The 11502-nt window shown below is 39.7% G+C and overlaps 2 protein-coding genes and 1 pseudogene across 7 annotated transcripts in view; 2 read left to right on the forward strand and 1 right to left on the reverse strand.

The window, feature by feature from the left end:
• GPBP1L1 (GC-rich promoter binding protein 1 like 1) overlaps positions 1 to 6706 on the reverse strand; it is a 45088-nt gene extending 38382 nt beyond the window's left edge. The window contains exons 1-2 of one of the 6 annotated variants that reach the window (XM_016137839.2): positions 6575 to 6701; positions 6343 to 6430 (exon numbers count right to left, since the gene is read on the reverse strand). The gene's annotated coding sequence lies outside the window, so the exon portion shown is untranslated. Of the gene's footprint in view, positions 1 to 4504; positions 4875 to 4923; positions 5084 to 6342; positions 6517 to 6574 lie in introns of those variants that run through there. The other 5 variants (XM_016137840.2, XM_016137838.2, XM_016137842.2 and 2 more) reach the window with 5 other exon arrangements.
• TMEM69 (transmembrane protein 69) lies at positions 6612 to 10466 on the forward strand. The gene is made up of 3 exons (XM_016137844.2): positions 6612 to 6725; positions 8195 to 8333; positions 9437 to 10466. The coding sequence occupies exons 2-3, from the start codon at positions 8292 to 8294 to the stop codon at positions 10142 to 10144; spliced, it is 750 nt and encodes a 249-aa protein (XP_015993330.2). The 5' UTR covers positions 6612 to 6725; positions 8195 to 8291; the 3' UTR covers positions 10145 to 10466.
• On the forward strand, positions 7931 to 8049 carry LOC118605323 (annotated as a pseudogene).
• Positions 10467 to 11502: the final 1036 nt, after the last annotated feature.

Consider the following 11502-nt stretch of genomic DNA (forward strand, 5'->3'; position numbering starts at 1 on the left):
CTAAAACTCTCTTAAGAGTTTTAGAAATGCTTGTAAGCAAACATTACTTTTAAGTTAGAAGAGCAGACTCTGGATCTAGTTGGCTCTGCCATTTACTGGCTATGTGACCTTGGGCAAGTCACTAGACTGGTTTTTTCTGTTTGTTTGTTTTTTGTTTTTGTTTCAAATAAGGCCTTATCTGTAATCTGAAGATTGTTAGAAAGTTGATGATTAAATGAGTGAATGTATATAAAGTGTTAAGAATAGTGCCAGGCTGCTTTCTCCTAGAGGCAAAAAGTGAGTACTCAATAAGTGTTAAGAATAATATTTTTAATAGATGGAGGAGGGGAGAAGGGAAATAAACAAGAATAAAAAAAGTTTTAAGAAGAGAAAATTTCAGACCAAATAGGCAGATAAAACTACTCACTACTAACCAAAACCAGAAAATAAAACTTGCAAACCCAGCATACTTAGCTCAATTTCATAATACAATAAATATATACAAGAAAAAAAGAACAAAAAACAAACTGCTGTAAAAGTTAATACTGAATATGGCCCAGAGGCAAACCAAATTCTCCATTTTACAAGTATATGAATGGAGGGCAAATAACTCATAAAATTACTCTATGCTGCTCAATAGAGAAATTATAAGAAAATGATATAGATGAGAAGCAGTGAACCAGGAAAAAAAAAAAATCTCTAAAAGCAGACTCACCTATGAAAGTCTCCTCACTCCTCCCTCCCCCCAAATCAAAACTCAGTCTAAGCCTCCATATCCAACTACCAACTTACAGGAAATCAGGAAAATCTAGAATATGGGAAACTGCATGACAAATGACCTGTCCGCCCCCCCACGACCCCGCAAAAAAGCGCTAGGAAAAAAAACAGAAGAGACATACAATTTAAGAGACTTGAAAGAACGCCAGTCAATTACAGTGTGTAGAACTTGGATTCTAATTCCAATAGAACTGTACTATCTAAGAAAGAAAGAAAAAACTCCATGTGCAATGAATGATCTGTTCAAATTTCACCAAGGATCAGCGAAAAGATGTTCATTAAAATAACTTAATACAACTTATTTAACAAGTATTAAGTGCTTGTTATTGTCGGGCATCGTTTTAAGAACTTTACAGATAATTTCATTTATTAACTACGATAAACCTATGAGAAGGTACTACTGTTCCCATTTGAGAGGAAAAAACAGGCACAGAAACCTCACCTAACAGTCTCCTGAGGTCATAAAGTTGTAAGTGGTGATGCTGAGATTCAAAATCAGGCTATAAAGCTGGTGCCCTTAATTACCATACCATACTTTTTATGTGATGTGGTGGAAACAAGTGTTTTAAAATCAGATAAAGCTGCCTGAATCCCCATCTCCTTAAGTTATACAAATTACTTAACTTCTTGGAACCTCTGTATACTCACTTAGAAGAGTTAATACAAATTTTAAGGAATAGGATTATATATATTGGACTCTATTATAGCCTCTAGTTTATAAAGCCCACAATAAATGGTTCCCATTACCCTTCTCATCATGCTTGGTAAGACTAATTAAAAAGTGTAGAGTTAATAATTCATAAATGCACAGCAGGAACACTGAAATGGTTCTACTTTTTAATTAACTAAAGAGCCACCAAATCAAGTTTTCCACACTTAGAAACTTCAAAGACAGTAATAATTAAGAATTTTTTATATAATGAAATTTAAACTTATAATGAACAGAGTTTGCAATCTAAATTTAAAGTATAGCCCAACTTATATGAATTCAATTTTTTTTTTGTTTTGAAAATAGAACTTATTCCAAACAAGTAGACCTACTGTTCAGAAAGTGTATTAAAAATGTGTTTATGCTGGTGATTCCCTAGCCTGATCTCTGGTTAACATAAAACAGAGTAGCTTTGTCACAGGAAAGGAAGGTACATTTAATGAGTATGTTAAAAACCAACTCCTTAAAGAAAGACCGCTTTCTATGTTGTTATCCTATGAATATTTTTGCACTTACCTGTTAAACTAAGTTCTCTGGTGGCAAGAATGTTTTATAGTCATCTTGTATTTCTAGCCCTAGCACACCAAAACTGGCACCATAGCACAGCCTCTAGCATTTCTTAAAATGATTTGACCTGTTTTGTCTGAAAGATGAAAAATGATTTGCCCAGCAGGTCAGTTAAAGGCTGATTATTTGCTTCAGTAAAGGAAAGTAACAATTAGAATCCTTTAAATATGTACTTAGTATATTCGAAATCACCTATACAAATTCAATTTACATGACGTTTGCAATACTTTACCTCATTAGTTAAGAGGTACTTTTGGACAAAAGTTCAGTTCTGCTTACTTAACTGTTTTTCAAGTTTGACTGTAGTCAGATTTGTATTGGGCAGACTTCAATGGAAAATAAAAACCAGAGTCTGATGTAGAAGTGAATTGGGCAGCACAACCACATATTAAATTCCAGACAATGGCACTAACAGTTATTTACTAAGTAACATGCACCACCTAGATCCCCCCCCCCATCTATTTGAAAAGCTATAAATACATACACCAAAATTTACCTTTTCCATTAACTATTTTTTTATTTGGGAGCCTTTAAAGTTTTTTGTACCTCTCATCTTTCTAACAGCCTTTTTTTCATGGCTCAGGGCAGCAGCCATATGGTTAATCACAACCACTTGGAAATAGGTTGAGTACAGGCTCTGCTACCAACTGGATAAATCTCTGGACTTATTTTCCTCAACTAAAAAATGGGGATAAAACAATATCTACTTCATAGGAATAATAAAGATAAAGCATTTTAAGTAACAGTCCCTGGCATATTAGAGTTATCACTGTTATTGTTATATAATTTAAGTGTAAAAAACAAAGATATGCAATCTGCTGGTCTCATTCAGAATTGCGTTTTCCCTGTAACTGAATTATATAAGCAGAAATTTGCCCAGATTTCCTATTACCCCAAACATAGTAAAAACGGTTGCATGTGCCCTCCTCGCCCAAGCCTTTAAAAAGCCACTGATGGAGAAAACTGAATGAATTCATTCAAAATAAGTCTTCCTAACACTTCCGTCCCAAATTTCAAGAGCCCTGATAAAACACTATCCAGAATCAATTGAAAGAATATATCAATATGAGCAAACCACTCTAAGCACCTTGGGGGAGGAGGGGAGATCTCACCCAAGTTTATGGGTCCAGTAGGCAATGACAGCAAAATACAAAGAAACTGACTTGTAATTTCTAAAAAGCACTTTAAATGTTTTTCTTCTCTTGTAAAACCACCAAAATAAGAACAAAATATTCTAGGGGCACTGACGAATATAAACTTTTGTATCGAACGAATGTAGGAAAGTAAATAGAAACTGACTCCTTAGGGAAGATGACACCCTATTTTACTATTAATTCTAAAGTTCTCATTCAGAATTAGTATTTTATTATTTTATCTTTCAGACAGATTGTAACTTATTTTATTATTTTATCTTTCAGACAGACTGCAACTTGAAACTCAAGCACCTTCCCAAACACTAATTTAACTGTTTCTGGTTTCCATTCTATGCCTTTTTCAGTTAAACTTCTGGATCTTATGGTGGAAAAAAAAAAAAAAGAAAAGAAAAAAAGAGAAAAATCTTCGTCTTAAAAAAAGGCAAACAAAAAGACGGCCGCCCTTTTGTTTAAGAGCACAACGATCAGACACTACATGTCTAAAGTTTTTCACTTGTCTTACATTCTTCTAACAATTGTTAGAAACTTAACAGCATTCTGATTCCCTTAAGTATTACACATAAAAGATCTTAGAAAAGATTTTAGAAAAGGCCAGCGGTCCTCTAAATTACAAATCTAAATCTACTGAAGGCTACCAATCACTTTACTTTTGGATGTCATTTACACAGGAACGTGACTTCTGTTCCTAAACTAAAACACGGACCACCATTAACTTCGTTTTCCCTAATAAATAAGCACCAAAGTTAAGAGCAACTATTTCAACAAATATGACAAACTCACCTCAGAGCACAACACTGGCTGATAAAATTAACACCGCAGCACAATTTCAAAGCTATAAGCAACTACAACAAACAAACCCCGCACCCACCCTTCTGTAAACTTTTGGAGTAAGCAAACTTCTTTAGTCTCACCTTTGTTTTCGTCTAGCAAGGACTCTTAAAGATAAGATATCAATGCAAGAAGACCAAAAGATCAAAGAGATTCAGTTGTCTCCGTAGAAGAAATAACTAAAAATTTAAGACAACTTAAAGCATTTAAGGTACCGAAGCTCGAGGCACTTCCCCAAGCTACAGCCATTTTAGATTCAGCCTTTTGAATTTCACGAGGTGGGGGGGGGGGCGAGAGGTAGATTTAAAACAACAACAACAACAACAACAACTCCTCGTTGTAACACTTTAAGATCAACTGGCTTCTTTTCGGGGGCGGGGTTGGTAGGTGCTGGATAGACTAAATCAACGAAAACACTTCACTACCAAGGAAAACCGGAACGCTAGGAGTTAAAGTTCTTTTCCCTTCGGATACTCCACATTTGACTTACACGATTATTTCCTCCTTAGGTTTTCCTTCATTGGAAAAAAACCGCTGGCTCTAACTTAAGAAGGAAAGAAAAAACCCGTAAACCAAGTCACTCAACCACCGCCAAGCCGGAACTCCTGGAGAGGAGCCAGAGAGCCGCAGGTGAGCGCTCCGACCCGCAGACCAAAGTTGAAGTAGAAGCACTATGGCAGAGGCGCGGCGACGCCTGCGCTCAAAGCGCCACGCTCGGGGGTAGGTGCGCGGTATGAAACACAGGACCTGTGGGCTCCGCTCCCCCTTTGGGGGCCGACTACACCCAACCACCTGTGTGAGAGCCTCCTTCAACTTGTTTTATCAGCCGGCCGGTCAAGCACCGGGCGGAGTCCCGCGCCAGGAAAACTCTAGATCCCCTATTACCCGTTGTCTGGAACTCTCACTCACCGGACAGCGGCCGGAGTACAACCAGAAACCGGACGCGGCGTCTAAGGGAGCGTCCCCAGCTTCCTGATCCCGCAGAGGTGGAGAACCCACAACCATAACAAAGCTCTTCCCAAAATGGCTGCCCAGCCCACAAGGCCCAGGAGGGGCAGATCAGCGAGGGGGGAGGAGCGACAACCAGCCCAGCCCTCTCCCATCCGACCCCGCCTCATACACGCCCACTCATTCGCACAGTCCGCAGAGGCGCACGCACCCTGTTTGGATGACCCTGTCCGTGCGGTACACCACCGTTGGGGCGCGTGAACGGCGGTTATTCCCTGCCCCGCCCCCAGCGACTCCGACCTCGGCTAAGCGAGTTTGGCACTCCCCTCTTATCCCGGTGCCCAACACTCGGGCCTGGACGGGTGTCAATGAGTGGGGGTGGTGTGTATATGTGTACCCATTCTTCCCTGTCCCTTCTTTACTTTCCCATACCCCACCTCTGGGTAAGCACTCGTCCCCAAACTACTTCTACAAGAACTAGCAAACCAGTTTAGTAGAAGCATGTTTTCCGACCCCGTCCCACCTTCCGCTCCTTCAGGTGCGCATGTCAAGACTCCAGCCCCCAGCGGGCCACTCGGCCAGGCTGTGGAGGTCTGCGTGGCTGGGCTCGACGCGCTACCCGCTGGGAGTGGTAGTTCTGCCTGATGGCTGGCGTCCCGCCCCCCGCCCAGTGCAGGGCGGATTTCTGGCCGCAGTGCCATGGCGGAGAAGCTGTTCTCAGATCCATGGTCTCTTTGGGTAGCGCATGACAGGAAGGGGCAGCACCGCCGTGATAGAGAAGGAAATAAAAGTGAAAGCCTATCGCGACCAGAAACGGTTACTATTACAAAAAATTAGCTGTGAGCCTATACTGCATGGGAAGCCAAACCTTATATGATGGCGGCAACTAGGAAGCTAGGCCAGCTAGAATCCAGAGGAATGGAGAAGCTGGCTAGGGTGGGCACCTTGAGCTGTTCTATTATGTGTCTCCAGAAGGTCACTGCAATTGCTTGGTGCTGTTCCCTTTAATAGTAAAATGGAGGCCCAAAGAAGGGAACGGACTTAGCCAAGGTCACATAGCCGACAAATTAAAGTTAAAGCAAATGGTGACAGAGGGAATGATATAACTTTCCGAATCGCCCCGCGGCTCTTATCACATCTTTCATGGAAGCCCGTCCCTTGTGCTCTTTATTTCTTAATGAAGTTTCCGTGTCCCAGGAAAGAGAATGGAAGTAGAAAGATCCCTCCCCCGCAAATGGTATTAGTTCAGGACTCTAATGCTCAGTGAGATGTGTCCCGACGATTCTAAAAAGGCTGTCGTTACGCAGAATAAAAGATGAGTTCCAGAGCACAAGCAGTTTGACCAAGCCACACTTGGCCTAGTTTCCAAATCTCTCCTACCTTCCTCCACCACCATCACTGAGATTGTTTCAGTGGTTGCACTCTACCCTCCCGAACTCTGCGGGGCAAATTCTGCTGGCTGGGAAACCTGGAATAGAGAGGCAAGGATCGTTCGGGTACCCTACAGACTTCAAAAGCCGACTTTCACAGAATTAGGAGTGGCCCAAGACGGAAAGCCCTGCCTGGGAACCACTTGACGCTGGTCAAGTCCCCACCCGGACTTATTTTTTACCGTTGTCAGGAAGTGGAGGACTGTCTAACCCCACTTGCCGGAAGTGTCTTTTCGCGAGAACCTGGATTTTCCTGCAGCTCAGCTTTCCATCTCCTGGCGCGACGCTGGCAAGTAAATAGCAGGGCAGCTGCCAGTGGTGCAGGTTGGGAAGGTGAGCACTAAGGGTTAGGAGTAAACCGAAGCCGCAGGCTCTGTTGGGCAAAGTTTCCCGAGGATCCTTGCGTCCAGGCTCCACCCCTTTTTCTCAGATGTCGTCTCTGAGGCTTACATTTTGTAACTTTTTCTTTTGGGGTAGTGGAACTACTTGAGCGTTTTCGCCTAAATGGAGATTAACCTTTGGATCTTTATCCTTAATTTCCTCACCAGTTGGCAGGCCTCGAGCTTTAGGCTATCATTTTTTCGCTCTAATACCCATGAATTGGAAGACACATCAGTGCATAGGGAGTTCCAAAGGTGGAGGGAGCGCTTAGATTTTAAGTGGGGTGGCCTGGAAGGCCCTTAGACAGGTGATTTTGAGCCAAGGTGTGCGGACTCCGTATATATCTGCTTGGGAATCAGGGAGTGTGTGTGTGGGGGGGTGTCATTTAAAACCTCAGAGGCCCAGGACAACTCCCTACTTGTTTCCTTACATGTAGAATGAAGACATGGACTTGTATACAGGATTTCTCCACCCAAGCCTAATATTTGTGATCAAGAAATTAGTTCATTAAAAATTTTAAGCGGCAACTGTGGGTTTTAGATTTGACACCTCATTTTCCTGGTTAGAAATGGGACTCTTGTAAGACAGATCTGGATTCATATTCTCACTCAGCCACTTACTGGCTACTTATATATTAGGGCTCTTAACCATTCTCTCTTGTGTAAGCAAGGAATAATAGCTAACATTTTTTCAGTGTTTACTTTGTGTCAGGAACTGTTCTCAGCTCTTTACATGCATTATTAACTCATTTAATTTTTATGACTCTAATTATATTTATATTCAAAAGTGTGTAAACTGTCCATAGCAAGATTAAGTAACTTGTCCAAAATCAAAGGTAGTTAAGTGGTGGGTGGTCCCAGGATTCCAACCCAGATTGACACAAGTTTGCGCTCTAACTTAACAGGCTACGTACAGTTGTTCAGCACTTAGTTGATGATGTTATTGTATTATATGAGTTAATGCATATAAAACACAATTATAGTGTATTGTCCATAGCTAAATTGTATGGATTGTTACTATCATTTTGAGCTGTAAACTCCTAAGCCTCAAAGTAGGTAACTAAGGGGAAAAAAAGAACAGAGGCTATGACTGTCAGTCTTATGGAAACTGTGTTATGTGGAAGAAATTCACGTGAGTTTCTACTTTAAAAAATTATGGTCTATGGCCATGGCACCCTGAACAAGCCATATCCTGTCTGATCTCGGAAACTAAGTGGGGTTGGGCCTTATTAGTACTTGGATGGGAGACCACGTAGGAAGACCAGGTGCCGTAGGCTTAAAAAATAAGGGATTGTAAAATGACAAGGTCTTTGTAATCTGTGAGGTCAACTAAGGGTAGCCTTGCCTAAAAAAATAATAAAAAATAAAATAAAATTATGTATAAAATGAAGACAATTAAGTGACATCTTGTTTTGTAAACAGCAACATGCTTGTGATTCAGCTCCTCTACTTAGCTGTAAAAATACATTGATCAGAACTGCCTGGCATCTTCCTGAGCAAGACTTCATTAGGGCCCAGTATGCTTCACTTCATCAAAGAGTTTTCTCGAGCATCTTCAAAGGTTAGTTTATTCAGCAAATATTTGAGCACTATTTGCCAGGCACGGCTTGTCTGGGCAACACCGATGGGAAAAAAAAGAAAAAAAAAAATCCTTGTTTTCATATTCAAAAGGGGGGAGGCGTTAAAATACAAATAAGTAAAATCTTTAATACTTCAAGTGATAAGTGCTGTGTTGAACTGTGAGGGAATGGGCCATGTAAGGTAGCTTAGGGAACATTGTAGACAAAAGGTTTTCAAAGAAAGGCCTCAAGATGGAATCATGCCTAGCATTTTGAAGAAACACCAAGATTCTTAAAAAACCCTCATTTCTTTCATTTAACACTTTTTGAGTTACTGATGATCTACTTACTAGTCGAAGTCTGGAATCTGCTCACTAAAACACAGTATCAGCAGGAGTGGTTTACTTTGGCCACATATCATGAAAGGCACTGGGAATTTTATTTTTCTTTAAGAGAAAGGAAAAAAATGTGGTCCTGGCTCCTGAGTCTTCTCAGACAAGTAAACACACATTTTTAATTCACTGTGAGAATTGCTTATTTATAGGAGCATTACATCAGATTGGAGTTTCAAGCTGAATTTTGAAAGAAAAGTTCCTTAGATAGAAAAGTAGTAAGCTAGAATTCTAGGCACAGACATGTAGAAAGGCATGGAGCTATGAAAAATATGCAGTGTCCATAAAGCTAAATTGGTAGATTGCTTTTCCCTATATAAAGTAGCATTCTCACAGTAATTAGTACAGCTGCTTTTACAATTTATAAATAGAAAAAGCAGTTTAGAATGCCAAATACTAAAGACCCAGTCTTTATCTGTTCCTGTTTGAGATGTTTCTTTTATGGAATAAGATTGGTGTAGGCCAAAATATCACTGGTTTCTATTTAGTTTCTTTTTATGTTCTGTAGCTACTTGTCTTTGCCAGCAGTAACATCACCCTGTAGTCCAAAGGTTGTAGTCCAACCTTTCTGTAAAGTTCTATATGCTAACACAAACCAGATAGTTTGCTTTTATATCATTCTAGGTTGGGATTAACTAAGATGTTTGGCGATATATATATATATATATATATTTTTTAAATGTTTTTGTATTCTGGTTCTGTTTTCTCTATAGATGCTGAAGTACCCTTTCACAATTGGAGTAGGAGCCAGCAGGAGAATAGAAATACTTTCTCTAAAGACATGTCTCCAGCAGAACTTTTCACCTTTGTTTCTAAGGTCTTGGCCTTTCTCATCATTTCCAGTGTGTATGAGCAAGACACAATACTATCATACTTCTCCATGCAGCTTTAAGCAGAAGCAAGAAGTACTTCCAGCCAGGCCACCAAAAACCATCACTTACCTGCCTGACAGCCCAAAGCCAGCATTATATGTAACTGTGGCAGCACTAATCCCCTTTGTTGCTCCACCACTGATCATGATGATGACAAAGACTTATATCCCCATATTAGCTTTTACTCAGATGGCTTATGGAGCCAGCTTTCTATCTTTCTTGGGAGGGATCAGATGGGGTTTTGCTCTGCCAGAAGGTAGTCCAGCTAAACCAGACTTCCTCAATTTAGCTAATAGTATAGTTCCTGTTATGTTTTCATGGTTTGCCTTCCTCATTTCTGAAAGGCTCAGTGAAGCTATAACAACAGTAATAATAGGTTTGGGGATAGCATTACATATTGAACTTTTTCTCTTGCCACATTATCCCAATTGGTTCAAAGCCATGAGGATAGTAGTCACTTTAGTGGCCTTTTTATCATTTGTAATCACTTTACTAGCTAAAGGTATTTATCTAGAGAAAGGACCCAAGAGACCTAGTGAAGTGGAATAAATATAAAACTACTCTGTAGATGATGTTAGCATGTTGGTTACAAACCTTGTAAGACTGTTTTGCATCTCTTTTTTCTACTTCTATTGTTTAGTTCTGTTTCCCACCAATGGTAATTCTTCACATTACTTTTCATTCAAGAAATCTTTATTTCATAGGAATCATGTGATCAGCAGCTTGAAAATCACTAAGAAGTCCTTTCCTTGTCATTAGGTTATAGTTCTTATTCAATTTTGTTGTTATGTAGCCATCCACTCAAACATTTCAATGTTTTATTTTGAAAAATGTAAAATAATTAAAAAAATTAAAAATCCCTTTTGCTAGAGCCTTATGATGACTGAAAACACACACATTCTCTCATTTCAAGAGTAAAACTTCATATCCATGAATGTCTGGATATAATAGGTGGTTCCAGGGTGTTTTCATTGCATTTGCCCATGGGAATTGTATTTCCAAGCTCATTTTACCTGGTATATCCTAGTTATGAGCTGAAAGAATCTGTGGCTCTAAAGTCATTTGCGAGTAGTATCACGAGGGGAATTCATGTTTAAAGGAAAGCTGGACACATTTTCCAGTTTTTATCAGGCTATTTGGTAGGGTATAGACACAACTTAACACCAAACAGAACACCAGCTGGCCAAACATATTTAAAAGAATAAAGCCACTAGTACATAAAAGTTGAGAGAGAGGAAAAGTCAAGCTGGAGCCATCTTGATGTTCTAATGATTGGTGCTATCTAGTTTTACATGTTAGCTTACAGAGAAGCTTTTTTAAAACAGCAAAAGCATCACCTTGGGATTCTAACTTGAAAACCTCAACTCTTGAGATTCTTAGTCTCATAAAAAAAGAAAAAATATTTAAAATAGTTTAAGAATACAAATCAGGAGATATAAAATTTCAAAAGTAAATTATATATATATGATTTCCACTCTAGTGATTCTTGCTGTGGGGAGATCAGTCTGGAGTGGTAACTTGTTTACTACATGACTGTTAAGGGCTGAACTATATGTTAATTAAGTCCTAATTCCCAGTATCTAAGAATTTGACCTTATTTGGAAATAGGGTCTTTACAGAAGTAATAGTGTTAACATGAGGTCATAAGGAAAGACTATAATGAAATATTACTGGTGTTCTTATAACAGGAAAATGTAGAGACAAACACATACGGGGAGAATGCCGTGTAAACATGAATATGGCTATCTTCCAAGAAGAAAAGCCTGAAACAGATCCTTCCCTCTTAGCTTTCTGGAGGAACCAATTCTACCAACACCTTTACATTTCCAGCCTCTAAAACTGTGACACAATAAATTCTGTTGTTTAAATTTCTATGGTACTTTGTCATAGCAGCCCTAGGCAAACAA

This window comes from Rousettus aegyptiacus, unplaced genomic scaffold (assembly GCF_014176215.1).
Source record: "Rousettus aegyptiacus isolate mRouAeg1 unplaced genomic scaffold, mRouAeg1.p scaffold_m13_p_1, whole genome shotgun sequence".
NCBI lineage: Eukaryota > Metazoa > Chordata > Mammalia > Chiroptera > Pteropodidae > Rousettus > Rousettus aegyptiacus.

What these genes read in the sequence shown, in the direction of transcription:
- TMEM69 (XM_016137844.2), top strand. Translation starts at nt 8,292, where the DNA reads ATGCTTCACTTCATCAAAGAGTTTTCTCGAGCATCTTCAAAG. An exon ending in TTTCTCGAGCATCTTCAAAG is followed by an intron (nt 8,334 to 9,436) that starts GTTAGTTTATTC and finishes TTTTCTCTATAG; the next exon opens with ATGCTGAAGTACCCTTTCAC.